Source organism: Bemisia tabaci, chromosome 7 (assembly GCF_918797505.1).
Source record: "Bemisia tabaci chromosome 7, PGI_BMITA_v3".
Taxonomy (NCBI): Eukaryota; Metazoa; Arthropoda; class Insecta; order Hemiptera; family Aleyrodidae; genus Bemisia; species Bemisia tabaci.
In genome coordinates, this window is record NC_092799.1 from 9,137,266 (window position 1) to 9,161,649 (window position 24,384).

The following is a 24,384-nucleotide window of genomic DNA, read 5'->3' on the forward strand; positions in this document are numbered from 1 at the left end:
CTCATGGATAACAAAGGAGCAGAACTGTGGAATTGTTGCTGTTGAGAAGACGTTTAAATATCATCTAATGGATGCGTATTTGATGACAAATCAATTTGCAGCATCGATTCTTGAAAGCTTGTCCTTTATCGATAAGTCGAACCGAGTAACAGAGCGTGTACTTAGGTGTACTCACAGTGCACTTACTCATGGATTTGTATGCAAGGGCAATAGAGTTTGGCAATAAACATTAGGTGACTCAAAGAAACACAGACTTTAAATGTAATTTTTTAATCAAGAAAAAAAACAACAAGGAAACAATATTTTACTATAACAAAAATCAAAAACGCAAAAGGCAAGTGTATTGACATGAATTATTGGGGCACATTTACGATAAAAGGAACTATGTGCATAGGGATTGCTTGTAAAATAGTACCTTTTAGCATAAATACGTTCATTGCTCATCAAGCTGTGCAACTGGGCGTCATCGAGCGAAAGCGTTGAATTTACCTCAATATATGCGAAAAACATTGAATTTTTACACCGCGTGTGTCGCAAACAATTAGCAAGAGTCAGCAATTTGTAAAAAACCAGCAATAAATTGAAAAACATAAAACAAAAAAATCAAAATACCATTATTTATTTTGCTTTAGATTTAAGTAGCGTTTTTTTTTCTCCTTAAATGTATCGGTGGCAGTTGGCACAATCGCGTAATCACATAGTGCAATTATGAAAAATCTTAATTGGATCCTGGTTGGTTGTTTAGGAGACTCAACTAACCGCGTGGCAAAGCCTGGGGTATCACCGGAAAATGAAGGTGCACCAGGCTGAGATCGCGGTTTAGAAGTTTTACCAATGAAATCTTCATCATCCTGTAATATCAATAATGGACCGCTGGACAAGGTACGAATTTCAGCATTCTGATACATGTTTCGTAACTGAGATTTCACTTAGAACACGATGCGCACAGCAAAAATTATCGCAATTAACTCCTTACAAAGATATTTAATGATTCTTGATGCGTGAATTCAAACCACGCGCCCATGAAAACTCAATGCTCTACGTGATTCACATCGTGCGCTAAACGTTATCATGACAGTCTCTGCGATATAAAAATCTGGCAGCCTCAATCTTGACGCTTCGGCTCAGCTACAGCAAGTTGCTGATAGTTTGAACAACACATGGTGGAAAATGAACATTGCTCGATTGAGAAGCTTGCTGAAACCGTTGTAGTGCGCGATTTGACTCACGTAGAGCTTTGAGTTTCTTTTGTGCGGGCAGTTCAAATTCCTCGTAACCAATGTGAAATAAAAACGTTAATATCTTCGTTAGGAGTTGGTTTCAGTAATTTTCGTTATGTGAATCGTGTTCTACGTGAAATTCTCGTTAGGAAACATGTATCAGATTGCTTAAATTCGTACCTTGTCTAGTGGTCCATTGCGATTTACCGACTGCAAACTGCTTACGAACTTCCTCCTGTTGATAATTTCTTGCGACGTACTGAGGATGAAACTTCCAAACCACGTATCTCGCTTTTCGACGTTGGAGACTTCCTGTCATATACTCAATCTTTTAAATTGAGACTTACCAAACGTTAACTCTTAAATACTTCCTTGCTTTTTTCTGTGCGAAACAATTCCGCAGAGAAAACTTCAAGTAACGATGCTGATTTATTTCCTCTCCTTTAAAAAGACAAAATAGGAGCCAAGGTTTTTAAACACAGCAAACGAGATACTTGGCTTGGGAGTTTCATCGTCAATATGCTTTATCTGAGATACGCGCTTTTACAAATCTCCCGATGAGGATACATCTTATTATTTCTTTGCTCGGTGACGCCCAATCGTTCCGTGTTGTCGTTCTTTCGTGCAGAAAGCGTGTAACTTAAATACGGATTCGGGAGTGACAATATTCCTCTAAACATTCTTTGTGAAGCCATTGGCGGATCCAGCAATTTGGCAATACCGGATTTCCTCCATTTAAACCTATGGAAATGTATCGATTCTTAGGGGGACCAAGCGCTCCGACAAGAGTCGATTATTTAGCATAGGTTTAAATGGAGAAAATCCGGTGTTGCCAAATTGCTGGATCCGTCTCTATGTGTGAAGCGTAGCGAGACCGACCACCTACGCTTCTTCTACCTCCTTTTCCTCAGATGAGCAGCGTTTATCTAAAAGGACCAATTGCATCGACACATTCATTAAAATGCTAATCTAAATGAGGGAATCGATGGTGGCTCTGTTGTTTTTAAACCGAGTCAAAATAATTAGTTCGTTTTGGTAAACGCCGCGCCGCCCACTTTATAAAAGTCTCGAATTTAATCTATCCGTAGGCCTCCATCAACCGTTTGATCAGATCTTTCTTCTCGTCCTCCGGCAAGAAACAGGATCTAGCCGCGTTCAAATTCTGAAACATTCAAATGAAGCCTTTTTGTTAAATGTCAAACGACAGGGAACTAATCATTTATAGCAGGAGCTAGATTGTTGCCATCGATTTCTGTTGACGTGGATCAAGTATACTTAAAAATCGCATCATCGTAAGTCTATAGAAAGGTGGTAAAACAGTGTTGGGTTAACACTCTTTTGCAAGGGAAGCAAGGCCAAAAAATTCCACAAATTTCAATTAGAGTCCAAAAAGCTCTAATGAGTAATGGTACGAGACTGCGGAGAAGAACTCAGCTCAGGCAGATGCATTTTAATGCCTGGTTCTCATTTTTTTCGGGTTTTCTCCGAACGAGTTGTGAGAGTGTACTATTACCTACTGGTGAGAATACTGTTTTACCACCTTGTTACTTACAGTTCGGGCCACATTTTTAGTGTTTTATCTTGTAAGCATCTAAGTGCGTCAAGAACTTAGGTACATAATTTGATCGAAAATTATGGTGAATTGATTTCAACATTCCGATGCGAATAAATAAAATACACTTTTTTACTTTATCGGGTTATTGACTTTGTGCGTAATTTCAAAGTTTTTTTCGAGGTGTTTCTAGATCGAACGTTAAGTGCAAAGTATATCAGAGTGACGCATGTTGTTCCCTTTGATAGTTACTCGAAAATGCCGTACAATCTTGAAATTCTCGTTCGATCGATCGATTATTGAATTGTCCTCGTAAGTACACAAAGTCATCATAAGTTTGAATAAAGGAGCTTCATTGTATAATTTTAAATGAAGTCTGAAATGATTAGCGGAACAAATAAATGATAACAAATTATATTATGCCAGCTTGCATATATTTGGAAATTCCTCCATTTTTTGCCCCCAGAAGCCCGATAAAATTCCATTATGGTCGAGCTCGTTAGGAATGTGTACCTATAGGCTGGATAGCCATAATCTCTTCTTCTGGACACGGTTTGCGATTTTTCAGGCCTAGATGTATCCATTACAACTAAAAGAATGTTCATTTTGCATGCACGAAACAAAAAAGGCGTTTTCAGCTCATTGATCCCATTTGAAGGCAGCAGAAATGCGACGTCTAACTCTGATCTTTGTGACGCACGAATGCAACTATTCGAACTTGAGGGATGTCCATGTTGCATATACGAAGAACGGAAGGCGTTTTAGATCTTGAGTCCCATTTCAAGGACAATGAGTTAACGTTAGATGGGTTGATGGCTTAGTCATTGGGCGTAAAAATCCGCGACTATGGTGCAAACGCTAACATTGGAAAGCGTTACCTGTGGATTACTGGGGGGCACCCTCTACCCTCTTGGCCGCTTCGCATCCTTGCCTCCAGAATTTGCTTCGCGCCATCAAAGGCCACTTTCTAGGTCATATTTAAAAATTCAAAGAGAGTTGGCTTGCAGAGTATAATTTGCCGATATTTGAAAAAATCACGGAATTTCGCTCTCACTAGATTTATAGAGCAAAGTCAAAAAATGAACAATTGGGAATTCAGGATGATTATACATACGATGATGAATTTTTTAAAGGTAAGAGTTTTAAGGGTATAAGAAAAACGGTGGTGAGCCGAACTAAGACTACCAAAGGATTCATCTATAAAGGACACCGAAAGGCTTCATCTTTCCACTTTCCAACGACTTGTGACCTCAGAACAGCGGGATGATGCCCCGATCGGCCAAACCCTCGACATAGAATGGCTCTAGAAAATCAGATGGAGAGTACGTAGATGCGATACATTTTGCAATTAGGAAGTGCAATTTCTGGCTCAGTTTAAAACAACTTATGTGCCATTAGTTTCCCTATGCACGTACGTGTTTTTAAGGATGGGCCAGAAATTGCAACTCCTGATCGCAAAATGTAGCCAGATGAGTGTGCGTTACACTTACGGTTTGTTCGAGTTGCTTCTCCGTGACACCCCACGACGAAACGAGCGAGTAGTCGCTATCCAACGGGTATCCTGTCAAAGTTGTGTCATCGGAATTTATCGAGAAATTTGCGCCGTCGTCCGCAAGTCTGTAAACAGCAAAGAAAAAATCTTAGTCTCACTCAATCTACAAAAATCATTCTAAATTGCAAGGAAACACTTCGATAAGTTTTCCGCAAAGAAAATCTTCTATATTCTAATAAAATCAATTTTAAGATGGTTGATGGACGGGGTGAGGAGAGGAAGTAAGTCGGTCGATGGGCTGGAGTGCAAACTCCGCAAGAAGGAAAATTCTAATAAAATCATTTTTAAGACGCTCGATGGACCAGGTGAGGAAGGGGAATAAGAAGAGTAAGAATCGGCCTTTGGGGTGCGCAGTGCCCCTGGGGTTGGGCTGCGTAGTGGCCAGGGGGCCAGGGGGGCCGCGAAGTCCCCAATAATAAATAATTAAAGATATTTAAACGTTGCTATTTAGCTGACCGTTTTACTCATTTACTCATCCATTAATTCACCTGTAATTTGACTTTAAAAATCAGAGTCAGCCTAAATACTGAACACATATGCAACTATTCGAACTCGGAGGATTTCCATGTTGCATACACGAAGAACTGAACGGTTTTTTATAAGGTGATCGGTGATTTAACTGCAGATGGCTTGGTTGCTAATTTCCCATCATGCTTTATTTTTTTAACCATAAATTCTGCAAAATCGTGCCTAGAGACTTTTAGTTAATTCCTCTCGGATGAAGGGGAAAATGCCCACACAATTTTCAAGCGAATTTCATCTTATTCCTGTATATTATAATAAATAAACACGATAGGAAAACATGTATTCCTGTTAGGTCGATTCCGCCTGGAGCGGTACGATTTTTAAACATACTCTCCATCATGTTTGATGACATGTTCACGTCTAAACATGTTTGATATTCTACGTCCATGTGAAAAAAGTAAGAACTAGATAGTATTTCAAGCCGGCATGAAAAGGTTTTTGTGCTCTCAGTGAAGTAAACATTTTGACGTTAGTGATTGATGTGGGTTTTTTTTTGTCTAATCGTTGAAATCAAGGCTGAGAACAATCTGGATCATAGTTCAAGTAACAGAGCGTCGTTAGCTTTTAGTTTGAAAGGATGAGCAAAAAAATCACCGGTTTTAAAATAATGGAATGCAGTCAAGCAATAGAACCACATCCCCATCAGATGTTTTGAAAAAATACCCATGTGCAATACTGCCATGTTGAGGGAAAACGCCGCATTTGCATTCCAAAGACACCGGATTCTCTCCGATAAAAATGTATTCAGGGGAAACGTTTTGCATATTTTTCTATTTTTACTATTTACGGTAAAAAAGATAAACATTATAATTTTCAAGTTTTAATCCATAAACTTTTGACAGATTGTCTCTTTTTGGGAAAAATTCCCTTAGAAATGTGATCCCATTGTCAAATTCGATCCTATCGCAACATCTAAGATTGATTTAAACCAAGATTACAATCCGACGGAAACAGTTGGAATTATTTTATTTGACCAACATATAAATTTGAAAAAAGCACCATGTGGTGACAAGCTACGTGACGTCCCTTTCCTCCTCCAGGCTAAATTTGGTCTCCAGAGAAAGATATCATTTTCCCGATACGGAAGAAAAACGCCGTATGAACCTTCAAGTGTTGCCAAATTCCGCTTGATAACATTTTTATTACAGAGTAAAGTTATTAAAACGTTTGTTTTAAAAAAAAAAATTCAGGTACGTTATATTGGTTTGCGAATATAATTCAGTGGAAAATTCAAGGGATAAAATTGACACGTTATTCAGAAAATTTGTTTTTTATTAAATGAAATCTGGCAACATTTGTATACTCATACAACGTTCTTCCTAAGCACGCAGGAACAATTTAATTGAAATATCTCAGATGTGGAATCACGCAGTTCTCCGCAAGATGGCGCGGCTGCTTGCCAAAAGCGATTCGTAGGGTTAAGTGCTCTGGAAAAGTCATTCGTTCTCACATCTTTTATCACCCCATTTACGTCAAGCTCTGTGCATTTTTATTTGGGAATGGGACGGACCCACACACAAGGGAAGCGGATGATAAATAGTTGCCGCTAACAGCTCGGAGTTCGGATTCAAGTAAAGTCAGCCTAAGATGCTCGATTTCTTCGAGTGTTTGCGAGAAAGTTACCACAGAAAAAAGTATGACTCTTAATGGAGAATTTTGCCCTTTCTCCCTTACAAACAGGATTTTACGCTGAAGATTTTTTCCCAAATGGTAACAAGATTAAACTACCTTATTTTGGAATTTTAGGGGTGTGTATCATTTTCTTTAGCGGCGGACATAGCAATGCGGCAACTCTGACTTTCCTTCATTTAAACCTATGTTAAATAATCGATTCTTGTCGGCGCACCTAGCCCTTCCATGAATCAATACATTTTCGTAGGTTTAAATGGAGAAAAAACAGTGTTGCCAATTTGCTGGATTCGCCAATGTTTTCCTCAGAGTAAAGCTCACTATTCTGCCCCTGTAGCATTGACTATTAAAATTGGACTCGTGAAGAACTTGCCAAACATACAAATTAAAAAAGGAAATTCGGTTAAATTCGACTAGACGCTTTTCCGTAGTACGTCACTACAATCGACTCTAATGACTCCTCTTGGAAGATCATTAAACATTTTTCAGTACCTCGGAAGATCATGGATTATGCAAAATTTTCATAAAATGTCACAAAGCTGGAGTCTTTGCCTCTTCTTCATTTAAATTTCACATTTTAACGAGTAAGAGGCGCAGATTGGCGGTGAAACTGCAAAAATGCTTGCGTCGGTTGCGGTGTTTCAAAATCTCCGCCACTATTTTATTTTTTAAAAGGAGACCAAGCCAACACAATGGCTTGAAGTTTTCACGCAAAATATTCTGTAGAAAGAAAGGAGAAATCATCTAATTTTTAAAAAAAAAAGTGTTTAATAGTTTTCCATGTGGAAAATACAGTAGGAAAGGAAGTTTGGAACGCCGCAAACTGAAATAAGCATTTATGTAGTTTCACCATCGATTTGCCGCAAGACAAAAAACACCGCAAATAAATTGAAAATCACGAGAAAAAATGACATTGGCGATTTAACAATTTTTCAGTGAAAAAAGTGCCCGACATGTTTCAATGTGGATTTAACAATGAACAAATGCCAAATAAAAAATAAATACAAATCAAATCACCCCCGAGGTTAAATTTGCTCTCCATTTTTGTAAAATGTAATTTTGAAACATGCGGAACATATTTTTTTTAACAATTTAATTATTATATCAGCAATACATTTTTTTCCGTGATATATTATGAGTAAACTAACTGAGGGTCCTCTAGTGCCCATCCAATCTGAGTTTTAACTTACTGTTTGATTGGGTGTCTCTTGGTTTCGAAAGGAACTGCCGCTGTGAGGAAGCTGGACCAAGGACAACACTCAAAGTGGACCCGGTTTCGCAAACACTCCTTATAGAACTTTTCGTCTTGTACAACATGGTATCCGTGGCCTACCCTATGGCTTTGATATAACTCCACTGCCTGTAACATGTCCAAATATAATGTAAAAAGGCATCCACAATTTAATCATTTCAATTAATTTTCTTTAATAAATCGATCACAACATTCCAAAGACATGTCGACGGTGAAACTACCAAACCACGTATCTCGGTTTGCGACGTCGCAGACTTCCTGTCATTCTTTTTTTTTTAAATAGAAAACTCCTCAACGTCAGTTTGTGAAAATTTCCGTGATTTTTCCTCTTTTTGCGGAGAAAAATCTGTGAAAATTGTAAGGAATGATATTGATTTGATCTCCTTCAAAAAAATAAAATGTGAGTGGAGATTTTTAAACACCGCAAACGAGATACGTGGTCTGGTAGTTTCACCGTCGATATGCCTAAAATTTTCAATATGAAATTTCCATTTATTTTTTATTTAGGGGAAAAAATCATATTCGTTGTTTAAAATTTGCTTACAAGAATGCTACTCTCTTTGTGAGAAAAGAAAAATCACAGTAATGTGCAAAATTTGACAATAACTACTATTTTCGATTTTGGAAATACTTAATGACGGACAATTTTCAGCGTCACTTTAAATGCACGTTTTTGAGTTTTAGCCATGGATGTTTTCATCCCAGTTGATAAGTCACATTTAATAAGTTTGAAAATAAGTCTCCAACTGCTAATGGATCCTGGCTCCAGCGATTAAAATTTATCAAACGGATTAAACGACTTTACCCATTTTGAATTTTTGTCAACGTTTACAAACTCTTAAGAGTTAAATTTGGAACTCTTCACTTGACCATATCTGCATGAAATTTTGGTGAGAAATACGCGAGAAAAGCAATACATTTCTTCCCAGACATTTTGGACGGTTTGAAGATAGCTTGACAAGTATTGCGGTTTGTCTGCACAAACACTGAAGGCGCTATTATTGAATGAGCACTTGCCTCTCATCGCGCCACACCTCGCGTCCATGCGGTGACGGGACACAGCAGAAGTGTGGGTATCAAGTTGTGTTCAACTTTGTCGAAGTTTGAATATCAAGGCACGTTGAACGGCATCACGAAGATTTCAAGTCGGCACCAGCCCTACCCAACTGTCCAGTCCTAAAAAGGTTGAGCTGGTACCTAACAAACATCTAGGCAATGCCGCCCCCTCCCCCCCCCCCACCCCCGGACCCAGCCCGAGAGTCCTTTTTCCGCGTGTACTTGGAAATTCCTCACTCCGAAAAATGGTTACAAATGGACCGCGTTAAACAAAAAGTAACCAAGCCACATCAGCTATTGCCAAATTTAATTTGGCAATTTAATTTTTTACGTGAAAACAATTGTTCGGATTTTTGTGCAAATTAAAGTGAATTTTTCGCATAGTACGAAGCAAATTCCTTAAAATTTTCAAACAAATCCGGACAAGCGTTCTCTTGTAAAAAATAAAATAGCCCAGTTAAATTTGGCAATAGCTGACGTGGCTTGGTTCCTCGCTGCTAAACGCGGTCCAATTGTAAAGTACGTGGTAAGCCAGAACATTTCGAAAATTCTCTTTTAAGAATCTCGAGGTAAAATTCGGTGTGTACCTCACTCTTGAGTCAATATAGCGCCCCAAAACCTCAACAGATACGAACGCGAAGTGAAATTTGCTCCATGAGAGCGAACTGCAATTAAATCCGCAGAAAGAGTAGATTCTGCTCCGTAATGTTATAAACCACTTTGAGAAAGAATAAATTTCCATACTATTGTGCTAGGGAAGAACGCAGTTTAAGGTTGCCAGATTATGTGAAAAACCTTGGATATTTTACTTTTAATTGAGGGGGAAAATTTGCTAGATTTCAGCACAATCTGGCGATTGTGACCCCGTTTCAGCCTCCGTAAGTTGTCAAATCTCCTTTGCTAAAATGCAAATTTTCTGGGAGACTTTTGAATATTTTTTCTCAGATTTTTCAGAAAATGTTGTTCACAATTCAGTCTAAAGAATCAGAAAATTCCAAAGAAAAATATTATCAAATTTTCTCCCGAATGAATATTTTATCAGGGAAAATTTAGCAACATGTAAATGTTCATATAATGCATTTTCACATAGCGTGACGGCATACCACTCGGGTCTTTATCTTCAGTGCGCTATATGTATAGACTCCGCAGTGAATAAAATCTGAATATCGCGAAGAGATTTTCAACGATGCAATGCGTTTTTCTATTTTTTTTTTTTAATTTTTCGCTAAGCAAAAAAAAGATAAAAAAATTCATCGAAAAACCGCACGCCACGCGCTCTCGAACATTTTTTTCACCTCTGGATGGGCAAATTCCAATGATGCCACAACAGTTAGTATAGCCTTGAAATTTCCAATTTGAAAGAGAAAGCATTGCGGTGCTTTAAGATGCTTCATGTAAAATTACGTAATGAGCTAAATCCTTAAAGAATGTATCAACAAGTGTTCATGATCTGACAAATATTGCAAAAAATGGGCAGATTAAGATTCTCAGCCGGTTGTAATAGATCGAGACAATGTACAACCGGTTCCGGGATAAAATTTGCCGATCCGTAGAGAATTCCTCTTTAATCCCGCATCACGTTTGAAATAAGCATTTCTTGTTAATGAATTAGGAAAATTGTTGCTACGTAGGTATATAAATAGTTTAAAATGCCAACTCGTTTAAAAAAAATCGAGTAGTAAAACCACGAGGACGTACATTGTTGAATTGTCATCAGTGGCGTGGCGTGCTTTGAGATATATCGAGTGTTATGCCATTTAAGCCTATGGAATGTTCGCAGCGAACATCTTAATGATCGATTCTTCAAAATAAGTAACTAACTTCGTATATACTTGTGTCTCAGCCTATTGATTACTTAAACTAAAATCCCCTTTAAATCAGCTTACTACAATCTTCTGTGTGTGTGTTTTACGTCATCTTTTCCAATCTTAGCAGTGTGATAACGAGAAGTTAGTTGAGGAGGTGAAGTTACGTCACACGTTCGTTGGTAAAAAAAAAATGAAGGCTACGCATAGTATTGTATAATCAGCAATTTTCCATAGTAGAGGGGAGAGAGTTGTTTTCGCCGAAAATTGAGTGGAATTTTTCCCCCTCATTATCCAGCTCACTGTTAAATGTCATCACCGTTGTTTCGTAAAGGCTGTTTTTATGACAGAGACGATGATATGTCGAAACACAACGGCGATTAAATATTTCTTGGTTTTAGTCTTAACCGTACCCGGGTCAACTTAAATATGACTTTCCAACCCGAGAAAAAATGGATCGTTCAAGCTCATTCAGGATCGTTCGATTTTCAATGATCCTGAATGAGTTTGAATGATTCTTCAATGAGCATCAATGATCCCGAATGAGCTTGAATGCGCTGACTCGTTGGATCATTCAACTTGAATGATCCGGATCGTTCAAGTCGAACGATCCGGATCTTTGACCCAATGCGCTTGAATACGCTGGCCCATTGGATCATTCAACTTGAATCTGCCAACTGGTTGGATCGTTCAATTTGAATGTGCCGACTTGTTGGATCGTTCAACTTGTATGATCAGGATCATTCAATTTGAATGATTCAATTAATCGGCTTATTCAAACTCATTGGGCCAATGATCAGGCTTATCGTAGCTGAATCATTAAGAGCATTAAAATTGAACGGCCCAACATGCTAGCTCATTCAAGCTTATTAGGTCAACGATCCAGATTATTAAAGTTGAATAAGCCACTACTATGCCAGCGTCTGATTGGGTCACTTGGATAATTTTTACCTCCCACTATTCTACATTAATATAATTTTGCTATGTAACTTTAATAAATACTCAATCGGGTCAAACTCTGGGACCTACCACAATGATATGATCACTTCAGCAGATTCGGATATTCAAGTATCGGTCTGATGAGAATCTATTATAAAGAAATTGTAAGAAGTATAGACGCAAATGCACATGGGTAGCCATTTTCACTTCGCAGTTTTTCTTCGACAGAAAAATGAAGGAATAAGGGAAAAGTTCAAAAACACTGACTCGCCAGAAATTTCATCCAATTCCTTTTGAAGTAAGCTCATCATCCGCTCTATTAGAGTAACAGTGTGAATGTACCTTCAATAAAAGTAGATATTTTTGCTACAAACTATCTCCCACATGCTGTCAAGAATTCAAACCACAAAACAGTCATGATGGGAGAGGCTCGTAGCTTTGCCACCGAGTTGCAAAGCTGCTCTGCCGTGCTAAGAAAAAACGCCATATTAGCCTTCAGACGTTGCTAAGTTTCCTCCGATAAAAACCAAATTTACTGGGAAAATTGCGAATATTACTTTCCAAAATTTTCAGACAATTTTGTACGCAATTTAATCTAAAATATCTGAACTTTTCTAGAAAAAAAAATACATGAATATTTTCAAAAATACATGCTTTATCAAGGGAAATTTAGCAACTCTCGGATGTTCATCCGGCGTTCTTCCTTAGCACGGCAATGCTGCAGGGATACTTTCCATCGACAACTGAAGAATTTAACTAGAAAGAAACATATAAAAATAACAGCATAACCAAAAAAAATGTTGAATTGAAGAATAAACCGCGCGTTTAGAATTGCATGAGCGATGTCGCTGTTACTCTGATTTAAAAGAAAGATACCAGCAAAAATTATATTGGGATACAGGGGTATAAAATTGGCTTTGTCTCTGAAATAATTAATTTACCTTAGATTGTGCTTTGAAGTGATACAAGGCAGTAGGTAATTACAAATTTGTGCTTGAGTGTTTGTTCAAATGAAGTGTCATCGATGGAGAGAATTTTATTGAAGTAAAATTGTGTCCTCGGACCATAAAGTAGTGCATTTGATGACTGGAGCACAACTCACAGGTATAAGGTAACATCATACTGATAACTTGTTAAACGGTCAAGGGAAAAAAACAATAAATAGAATTTAAAGCGACATAGAAGAGAAATTACAGAACAGAGGATTTCAATTTTCGAGGAAAGTAGGGCCTCTCTCACTAGCTTTTCTGAAAATTCTTAAGATTAGCCTTATGACAGTAAAAAAAAATGAGCCTTACATGATAATATAAAAAAAAAGAGACGAGAAATTGACTTTTATTATAGTACCTACATTCACACTGTTGCTGTAATAGGGCGGAGGATGAGCTTACTTCTGGAGGAATTGGATAAACTTCTGGTGAGTCTGTGTTTTCTTAACTTTTCCTATCATCATATGTTTTTTTGGTTTTTTCCCCTTCATTTTTCTGTTGAAAAAAAACTGCAAAGTGAGAATGGATACCCATGTACTTTTGCTTCTATACTATTTACAATCTTTTTATAATAGATTCTCATCAGACCGAGACCTTGACTCACTGGAAATCAACGATCAGGAGAATTCAAGCTGGCTGGGATTCAATGATCAGGATCATTCAAGCTAGTTGGGATTCAACGATCAGGATCATTCAAGCTCGTTGAAATTCAACGATCAGGATCATTCAAGCTCGTTGAAATTCAACGATCAGGATCATTCAAACTCGTTGGAATTCAATGATCACGATCATTCAAGCTCATTGGAATCCAATGATCCGGATCATTCAAGCTCGTTGAAATTCAACGATCAGGATCATTCAAGCTCGTTGAAATTCAACGATCAGGATCATTCAAACTCGTTGGAATTCAATGATCACGATCATTCAAGCTCATTGGAATCCAATGATCCGGATCATTCAAGCTCGTTGAAATCCAATGATCCGGATCATTCAAGCTCGTTGAAATCCAATGATCCGGATCATTCAAGCTCGTTGAAATCCAATGATCCGGATCATTCAAGCTCGTTGAAATCCAATGATCCGGATCATTCAAGCTCGTTCAAATCCATTGATCCGGATCATTCAAGCTCGTTGAAATCCAATGATCCGGATCATTCAAGCTCGTTGAAATCCAATGATCCGGATCATTCAAGCTCGTTCAAATCCAATGATCCGGATCATTCAAGCTCGTTCAAATCCAATGATCCGGATCATTCAAGCTCATTGAAATTCAATGATCAGGATCATTCAAGCTCATTCGGGCGCATTAAAATTCAATGATCAAGTGAACGATCTGGATCATTCAAATTTGAATGAGCTGACGAAAAACTCATTCAAATTGAATGATCCGGATCGTTCATTTTTCAATGAGCTTGAATGATCCATTTTTTCTCGGGAAGGGAAAAATTCAAGTCTGATTTTATCTATTTTGCTATCTACTAATTTTTAGAATCAAGTTAAGTTCACATCAGTATTGGGCATTCATGAGAGATGCGTGAAATGCAGTATAATATACGTAAAAATTGCGAAAGAACGACATTGATTGATTTACCCTTTTTATTCCGGCTGGACCACTGACTTCACCGGCGTGTATTGTTGTCCCATACCCTCTTCTTTTGGCCTCGGCAAAGAAAGAGATCAGATCTGGATTATTTGGTGCTTCCTCTGCAATCAGCAAAACAAAAATTTTAAATTTTTAAGCCTTTATAGCTCTATCAGATTCCCCATATAAAGAAATTTTTCACCAAAATTGACGTAATTTGTAAATGTATAATATTGCAAAGAGGTTTTATATGGAATGAGAGAGTGTCAACTCCCTGGCGGGTTCTGGGAGAACCAAGTGCTGTGGCGGTTAGGCGTCGCAAAGCGCCAGAGAGCGCTGTGAAGGCGACTCTTGTGTATGTATAATATTGCAAAGCATTTTATTTGGATTACATTTTGAAATTAGGAACTACAATTTTCGGCTCATCCGTAAAAGCACGTATGTGCGTAGGGAAACTAATGTTACATGCGATGTTCCTAAACTGAGCCAGGAATTGTCATTCCTAATTGCGAAATCCAGTCCATTTCTATCACATGTCTACGACTTAAGTCGGGAAATGTGTATCCTTATGACAACCTAAGGCCCGCTGTCCTACGCGTGTGTGATTGAAGTGATGTAGTAGAAATTCTAAGCAGAAGTTTTGTAGTTGAAGTTTAGTGGTTGAAGTTTGTGGTTGAAGTCGCTCTCGAACCAAGGCTTGAATGTTTAAGTCCAAAAGTGCTTTGTGAATCGTCTCTCCACGCACCAGTTTCTTCAGTTCCTCAGCTCTTCCAGCCCACCACCCAAGCACCTTTCCCCCATAAGCCCGGCACACGTCAAATATCACCATCAAAATATCAAGGTCAGTTGTTGTGATTGGCGTATTCGATGACTTCGACCAATCACAGCACTTGCGACCTTGACATTTTGATGGAGTATTTTGATAGTGTGACTCAGGCTTTACATTTAGGCGGATAAATTGTGATCTTGTTTCGATTTTGGCTGCCATCTTGAAGTTTCGTGACATCTAGAGGGTGCAGTCTTTGCCGTGCAATCCTAGGCCGGGGGGGCGGGGAGGGGCAGGCCCCTTCGGCTCACTTTGCGCACCCGTGTATAGGTACTTTTCGTCAACTTGAATCAAATTGCGCTTTACAACAGTTTCGGCAGGCTTCTGAATCGAGCAATGTTCCTTCCACGCCTTGCGTTGTTCAAAGTGTTAAGAACGTGCACATGCACAACAGCTAAGTCGCTGCACCAAAATCAAAGTTGCCACATTTTCATACCGCAGAGAGTATTACGGCAACTTGAAAAGCGCGATTTTACACACATGGACTTTCTTTAATGAGCGGGAGGTTAAATTTTCGCATCGAAAAACTTTCAATAGCTTAGTTGGACCGCGTTAAACAGAAAGGAACCAAGCCACATCAGCTATTGCCAAATTTAACAGGGGAATTTGATTTTTTACGAGAGAACGTTTGTGCGGATTTCTTTAAAAATTTTAAGGAATTTGGATTGTATCATGGAGAAAATTCACTGAAATTTGCACGAAAATCCGCCCAACCGTTTTCATGTAAAAAATTAAATTGCCCGATTAAATTTGGCAATAGATGATGTGGCTTGGTTCCTTTCTGTTTAACGCGGTCCAGTTAGGAGTTAGTTTCAGCAATTTGCGTTGCGCAAATCGTGTTTTGCGTAAAATTCTGGTTGCGAGACATGTTTCAGAATGCTTAAATCATTAGCTTGTCTACTGGTCCATTGCATCCAAACAGTAACAGAAACGCTTTTCCACACTCTGAACGGGAACAAATAGCTGAACGAACAGGTAGTAAAGAATAGGTGGAGCAAGGTAGTGATGACACGTGCGAATCAGTTTACACCGGCAAAACTGATTGAAAATGCTTACCGTTGCCTTGCGCAAGTGAGAGGAGGTCGATGCCGACAACATCGTTGGTGAAGTTCTCGCAAACTTTGAGAATGTCAGGAATGGAATGTGGGAGCCAACTGCAACCGCTGAGGATGGATTTGCACTTGACGCCGAAGTCTCTCTCTCCCCTTTTCAAACCTTTGACCACTTGCGACGTTACATCTAGGAGACCTGAACACAATCAAAGCTCACCATCAGATATCATTGAGGAATTTGCAGGTCTCTGAATTTTGTGACAGTTCATGTTTCAGAGGTAATTATTGAGTGAACTGAGCATGAGAATCCTTGCATGGTTTCTAAAATAAACAGATATTGTGGAAGATATAACCAAATTTGTAAAGTATGAGAGGAAGCCTGCAAAGTCGGAAACGGAGAAACGTGGTTTTCGCACTTTCGACCATTGATATATATTTGAGACAGGCAAAATGTGCCATAAGAGCAACTTAAATGGAGATGTTGCATGTGTAAGGAATTTGCGATTTGACTGTTGATTCTTATGTAAAAGTTCGCGAGAAACACGATGGTGTCACTGGTTTTCTCTGAAATCAACTCCCAAGCTCAAAAAAAGCTCTCAAGTTGAGGTCAAAATGGAGGGGATATCCCACGTTATCCTGAGAGTCCACCTCTACATCAAGACAAAATCTCCATGCAAAGATAGGGAGCAGATACATTGACAGGGCTTCCACTTTATTTGGGGACTCTAAAACTGAAAACACGGCATCACTGCTGATGTATTTGCTCCCTATCTTTGCATGGAGAGTTTGTTTGATGTAGAGGTGGACTCTCAAGATAGCGTGGGATATCCTCTCCATTTTGGCCTCAACTTGAGAGCTTTTTTTGAGCATGAGAGTTGATTTCAGAGAAAACCAGTGGCACCATCGTGTTTCTCGCGAACTTTTACATAAGAATCAATGGTCAAATCGCAAATTCCTCATACATGCAACATCTCCATTCCCACGGAATATTCTGCTCATGGAGAAAAAAAATCAAGAAGGTTTTCAAGAAATTAAGTTGACTGGTTCTCTAATGGAAAAATAAAGTATGAGAGGAAGCCTGCAAACTCGTAAACGAAGGTACGTGGTCTCGCACTTCGGCCATTAATATATATTTGAGATAAGCAAAATTTGTCTTAAGAGCAACATAAATTGTTCAGTATAGCAAACAAACAGGTTTGGCTGCCAGGAGAGCTGAACAAGAGAGAGCGCCTTCAATTTTTGCCATATGCAACACGGGCATCCGTTAAGTACGAATAGTCGCATCCAACATTGCGTTTTCTGACTGCTGGGACACGCTACGGACGCCTTTAGTCTAATCTCAGTTCGACGCATTATCTGATGTCTGTGAACTGGAATGTCAGTATGCGATTAAAGTGTCTCGTGGACATCAAAGTGGCTCAAACTGCGGTTTAGAAAAATCGACGGCGTAAGTTCGCAATCTCGTATCTCGTTTGCGGTATCTGATTATCTCTACCTCTATGTAATTTTTTTAAAGGAGAACAAATTGACATCATTCCTTGGAGTGTTTGCAGAATTTTCCTCACACAGGGAAGGAAAATCTCGGCAGTTTTAAAGACTTGCCGTTGAGTAGTTTCCCGTTGAAAAAATGAAGTATGAACAGGAAGTCTGCGACTCACTATGGTCCAGGACTCAAGAATAGGAAGAAATATGTCGGATAATGACTGAAAGATCACGAAAGTTTCATGTCTGACGTTTTTTGAGTCGATATTTTCGAATTTGATGTCAAATTGCCAAGATTTTAACAACCTCACCTATAAATTGTGGGCAAGTTTACGGCACGCTGCGACGCGGCGTGCTGTCAGCTCGAAACGCGCACTGACGCCTACAAACCTAAGGGGATGCTTCACGCATTGCGCAAGGCTTGGAGTATCCCCGTAGGTTTGTTAGGCGTCAGTACGCGTTTCGAGCTGGCAGTACGCCGCGTCGACGTCGCAAACCGAGTTATGTGATTGCCGACTTACACCGTCAAAATGTCTGTCAAACCATCCGTTTGCAAAATGACGCAATGTTAATGGGTTGCATCTCCGAGTGTCTGTTTGAAGGTTGTTAGATTTCAAAGCAGAAAGAGATTCTACCCCCCAATAAATGATGATGAGGAGATTATCAGGGATTATGTTAGAGGGTCGCGGCAATATAGAACTCACCTTGTAGTCCGTATTTGTCACAAGAGGCGAACCCCACTAATTTATGAGGGCTATAGCGTACTTCAGAATAGATTACGTTACATCGCTTCGAGTCCTCACAGAACTCGTAAGCCAGTCTTTCAATTGCTTCGAGATCACCACTGCAAACAATGGAAACGAGGAATAATAAATGAAAAAAATAGAGGTGAAAACTATCAACGAACAAGAACAAACCGTGTTTTGGTCATGTAAAGCAACAGAAACATTAAATTCTTTTATTTTACTTTTAATTTTACTTAGAATACTATCGAACCGTCAGAAATTCTCCCTGAACTTCATACATTAGTGTAAAATTAGCGTTTCTTTCTCGGAAATCGTAATGTTGCGTTTGTCGGAAAGGCCAAATCCTCTTGAATACATGGCACTGAACCAATTTCAAGTGTCTTTTGATGACATGGTTTTCTGGGACTACTGAAATTTTCTTGAAAAATTTACAAATGCTGTGCATGAGAGGTGGGAGAAGACTTTTGAGATACATAAGAATGATAATTTTAGATTCAATGGTCAATTCGACCTTCGCTGATTTTGGTACTCAACGAGCAAGAAGTTTGAATTCCCTAACTCCCACGAACAACGATGAATGGACACTGGACAATAGACAATGGACAATGGACACTGAGCGATAACATTTTATTCACGTGTTAAGTTTGGAAATGTTCAGCGAGTTTGACATATTCGCATGAACTTTTGATGAGGATCAACTCATTGTATTGCTTTATTCTACTTCATCACTTGATTCATATTACATAGACTTGACAAATCTGTATGGCTGTAAAGGCATTCACACATTTAACCCCTTTTAAAGGTTTCTGATTGGAGATAGCTAAATCTAAGATTAAAATTCAGAACGCAACGTTTGAGGTTCACTTACGCATAGTATGGATTGTAAAATTTATAAGGCTTCAGAAAAGCTGCTAAACTTTCGGGCTCCCTGATAATACAATTTTTCTTTAGGTCTTCAAATGTTCCAGAGCCAGGAATATACAGATTCTTCTTTCTGAAAAAAAGACGTCAACAGAATGTGAATGTACCAGTTTTATTGCGTCACATCAAAGTTCACAGAAACATCTTCCATCTAAAAATGTTGAGTAAATGATGTCGCAAAGTTGAAAAATCTTGCTTTTTAAATGAAAGGAATCCCAGAATAGATTAACACCTTGCAGGAGTTGTGTATATAATACCATTCTACCGTACTAAGGATGAACGTCGTATGAGCCCTTCGACGTTGCCAAATTCCCTTTGACAAAACGCGAATTTTTGGGTAAATTTGAAAATGTTTGTCCTCCAAATTTTCAGAAAATTTTCGTTATTATTTGATCTACAGTGTCTGAAAATTTTATCAAAAAATATTCATTACTTTCCGCAGAAATAATTATTTGCCAGGAATACATTCGGCAACATTCGAATGTTTTTACGGCGTTTTCCCTTAGCATGACGATATTCTGCAACCTCGAGCAAATATGATCTATTTCAAATCCGATAAGAAAAAGTGAGGGCTCATGAGCCATTGTTATTTTTCACCAGGCTATAATCACTACCGCGTAAGAATAGGTCAAATGGAAAGTTTTGGCATTTAATGTTTTGAAAGTTTGGCTTGTTATTGCACCCAGATCCTCGTGCACTGATCAAATACTTGAGCGACAAGCCTTCTCCGGTCGAAGCAAAGGGTCATGAACGCAATCTTTAGGTACTCACTTTCACACGCGAATCAAAGATAACCGCATAACAAGCGGTACAATCATATTTAATGTCACGCTAAATTTGTTTTCAACACCGATTGTTTTTACAATCACAGTTTGCAGTTGTGACAAAACAATACCGAAAAATTGGTGCGGCAAATACTTGGGAAAAACACTTTTATTGGACACAAACGAGGGAAAAATGGTTATCAGCCCAAGTATATGAATTGTTGCCGAATTTTCTCTGATGTTTTGTTTTTTAAACAGGAAAGTAAGTAACATGTCATTGATTGGGTTCCACCTGGGAGGAGGCGCAGAGGGCGCCCAATGAGAGGTTGGAGGGAGGGGATTGAAGCAAAAATGTTAGGGTGCTCAATGCCCTAAGGTTTGTGGTTCGACAGAGAGCAGTGGAGGTTAGCTGTCGTAGAGCGCGAGGGAGTGCTATAAAGCGACCTATACGTATGTAAGTGAGCAACATTGTTTGAAATTTTGTGAGTACATTCTTCATGATCCGGGGTAAATTCACAGAAAGTTTAAAGGCGCTAAGTGGTTTAGCCAGTGGCGTGACAAGCTTTGTTATGTATCGATTAATCTGCCTTTTAAACTTATGGAAAAAGATCGATAAACAGGGTGTTTGCAACAAACACCTCGAACACCTTAATGATCGATCCTTTACCACAGCTTCAAATAGGGAAATAGCGATAATCGATCTTTCACGCCTCGCCACTGGCGTTAAGGAGTTTAGTTGTCTATAAAAAAAAGAAAACATAAGAGTAATATAGGCAACGAGAAATACATATTTGGATGAATCCATCCATTTGAACATTCTAGCTTGGGTGTCTGTTATTTCTGAAAAACTCTATTGAGAAATAATTGTATTATAATTATAAGGAATATTACGTGGCTAATTCGTAGAGTGTCTCGTATCTTGCGCATCCGTCTAAATGAACGTGAAGTTCTACCTGAAATCAAAATAAATTTTCCGATTAAAATTATACACTTCACTTAGGGCATTGAACATACATACTTTTTTATCATTTTGGCTTGAAAGCAAATGACGGCACATTAAGATTTTTTGAAGAATAGTTTTACGAGATATTCTCTCTCATGGTGAGAGCCCAAACACACAATAGCTTGATTTAAACATATGAAAAAACGAATATAAAATATCCACGCGTGCATTGAACAGAATGCCTAATTAAATTTCAAACATTTTATTAATTTCGCAGACTGCGGAAATTGTGTATTGTTGAGTCTAGTGCGCTCTCCTTGACAGCATGGACATCAATTTGACACACTTGCAAATAATCCCGATGATAAGTTATTTTTTTCCCGAGAGTTGTACCAAAAAGTATTTCTTCTCATATCTCTATGCGCAGGATTTACACAATTTTAAAAATAACCACTACAACTTGATGCACTCCGGGATGATTTTGCTAGAGTACCTATATAGGGAGAGTATGAAACAACTCGAAATATGTAGCTCTTAGGGCCCAAAAAGGTAGGTAACCTTTCAAAACGAAAAATGTCACTGTCAATCTTTAGACTCCAATATAAAAAGAAAATGGACAAGAAAATTCATAAGTAAGCATTCTTCCACAAAAATGAGTAAGTTCATACAAAAACCAAGTCAAATACGTGCTTTACCAACGACAGTTCCCAACAATTGTGCTTATAAATCACTGTGGATAATTTGAATTCATAGATTGCCTGCCCTTTTGGAGTCTAAGAGCTCCATCACCGAACCTCAAAATTTTCGATATGTCCATACTCTCCCTATATAGGTACTCCAGATTTTGCTAACTTTTTTACGACTCTTGAAAATAAAATTAAAAATATCGCACTGCCTCGTGTCATTTGAAGAGGGCTTTTTGAAATTTGATGCAAGTGAGTGCGATTCTTTTTCACTTGATTTTCAAACCTTTGGTACATGGAGTATTTCAGACATGCGTTCTCCGTTTTGTAGGACTCCTCATAACGTCGCCTCTCTGACGAACGGGCGTATCTCGATTTACACGTGGGCCCCGAGAGCATAGAGTTATGCGGAGGACAGGGCTCATGTGGAATATGAGATACGCTCTTACGTCAGAGGGACGATGTTAATTGCACATGACTACCGCGGAATCTGCACGCGTATCAACCAGCGCAGTAGAGCGAGAAAAACGTTAGGGCCCCTTCAAATTTTTGGTATGCAACGAGCACGTCCGTCGAGCACTAATAGTTGCGTCAAGGCGTTGACATAGACATCGCGGTGAATGATGTCGCGTCGGGCAAGGTAAATCAAATGGCGTCTTATGCCACTTTGTAAATGAAGCATAATACTAATTGTTTACTTAAACACACACGCGAAAACCTTATTATGGCAATATTGAAGCAACTCTACATTTTTCTCAGAGTTGGTAAGAAAAATAATTTTTCTTGCGGTAGAAATATAAATCACCGTGAAAATTCTCAAATTTTGCACTCTTAATTTACTTGACGACTTCTATTTTGATAATTCTCTGAGAACAAATTTTAGGCAATTTTTACGTCTCGTGGAAAGTCACCTATACTCCCGATCGAAGAGGTTGTTTAATTATTTTTTCATAAGGAAAAAAGAAAAGTAAAGCAGCAAAGGTTAAATGAACAACAAAATACTTTTCTTTTACCGGAGCGGATTCAAACCATAAGTCGGACACGATATGAACAAATAAAATAGATTTAGCAGAGACTCAAAACCTCGATCTCCTTAAATTTTCACACATATATGTATCACGCAGAAAAATCTGCGAGGCGCAATTTTTTTTTTTTTTAATTCTCTAAATATCATCGGATTGGATCTTTCGGAGAAATCTGCTTGACCTTGCATGCTCTTTTTAAATAGCCTGATTTGATAGAGAAAGAAAAAAAGAAAGAAAGAAAATTATCAAGGTGTATAAATTGTTTCAAGGTGCAGATAATTTTGTATCATATTTTTTGCAACGTTTGCAAAATTATCTTGCGGATCGGACTGATCAAAGTAATGCCACAATCACTCTGCAAATTCTACCCACGTGCGCACAACATAGCGTTTAGACTTACTCATTGTTAAATCGTTACCGTTACCTACATGGGCAGAATTTTAAACCTTATCTCGTAACTTAGTTAAAACCTCGAATATATTAATTACTGCATGATGTAATTCCAAGATTTTCCGGAAAAAAAATCGTTTCGCCTCAGTCCTTCTTTTTGAAATTTGTATCAAATTATATGTAGAATGATATATCAAACCATAAGTTCATGGTATCACATTAAAAACCTCCCTTGGGCAGATTCAGATGCTTCGGACGGGGGAGGAGGGTGAGGGTGGGTCTGTAAGCCTCCTCCAGAAAATTTTCGAGATTTTAAAGCATCCAATATGCTGATTGATGCAATTTCGTCATGAATCACCAATAAATTTACGCGCCCCTCTTCTTCTTTCCTCTGTTCCTTTCTTCTCTCTTTCTTCCCTTTTTCTTCGTCTTTTTCTTGGGCGAACGGGGGGGGGGACGCACACCCCCTACGCCCCCCTCTTTAAATATGCCAATAAATCCTCCTCCTTTCTCCTTCATTTTCAGGAGAGGGCCTTATTCAGAACCTAATATTTGTTAGTTTACGTCCGAGCCACCTTTTTGCAGGAACTGTTAACACACGCATCTAAATTACGCCGTTTCAAAAGCCTGCTTTTATTTTAATTTTTTGAAAGAATATGTCATAACGCTTTCCCATGAGATTATTAAAGAGAAGATGACGAAAAACAGAAGAAAAGAACAAACAGTTTTTTTCACAACTATCATGATTCCTCTCCTGAAAACAAACAAAACTAGATAATCCGCGGAATCAAGGCTCAGATTCTTTTTCCCTAGTTCCATCACCGAGCAGCGCTCCTTAGTAAGAAAACTTAGCTCGGAGATCAGCTCTAATCCTTGTTCAACGACATAAGCACTCCTCCGGTCTTTGAACAACTTTGAAGTTTAAGCTCACAGAGCTTGAAAACTTTCCAATTATTTTTATTTCTGTTTGTGTTCAGCGTAGTTGAACTGTTGACTGCGCCAATATCCATTGACCCCCACGATACCCCACGTTTAGTGACCCCCAAGATAATTGGTAACACTGAAATTGGCGGTTACCTATCTCGACGCAGGCTGGAAAGCTTCACTACGGGAAGTCATAATCATAGACCTAGAAGACCTTGAAAGGTAATATTCAATGCTTGCTTACTTTTTATTCTGATCTTGAAATCCAGGGGAGCTTTCGATGATTCTCCGTGCTTTAATGAATGAAACGGTGATAAGAAAATTGCGTGCATGAGAGTACCACTTATTCACGTGTGAAGTGTCTTGTTAAGTGTGCAATTATCAGACAGAAAAAAATCTCGTCGCACTGATCAAACATTGGCTAATGAGAAAAAATTATCTCGCGGTGGGACATCAAAGTGCAAGAATTGCGGGAAGAAATTGATCCAAAAGTTACACGGAACGCAGGCGAAAGTTTGGTGAGCAAT

At 38.6% G+C, this 24,384-nt stretch overlaps 1 protein-coding gene across 1 annotated transcript in view; it reads right to left on the reverse strand.

The window, feature by feature from the left end:
- Positions 1 to 254: 254 nt before the first annotated feature.
- The window catches only part of LOC109035263 (adenosine deaminase), a 37,841-nt gene continuing 13,711 nt past the window's right edge, over positions 255 to 24,384 (reverse strand). Inside the window, exons 2-9 of the mRNA XM_072302240.1 lie at positions 20,784 to 20,845; positions 19,076 to 19,201; positions 18,166 to 18,305; positions 15,984 to 16,175; positions 14,111 to 14,223; positions 7,669 to 7,838; positions 4,263 to 4,389; positions 255 to 2,382 (exon numbers count right to left, since the gene is read on the reverse strand). Of these exons, the coding sequence (XP_072158341.1) occupies positions 2,299 to 2,382; positions 4,263 to 4,389; positions 7,669 to 7,838; positions 14,111 to 14,223; positions 15,984 to 16,175; positions 18,166 to 18,305; positions 19,076 to 19,201; positions 20,784 to 20,845 (1,014 nt within the window). The 3' untranslated portion in view covers positions 255 to 2,298. The remainder of the gene's footprint in view (positions 2,383 to 4,262; positions 4,390 to 7,668; positions 7,839 to 14,110; positions 14,224 to 15,983; positions 16,176 to 18,165; positions 18,306 to 19,075; positions 19,202 to 20,783; positions 20,846 to 24,384) is intronic.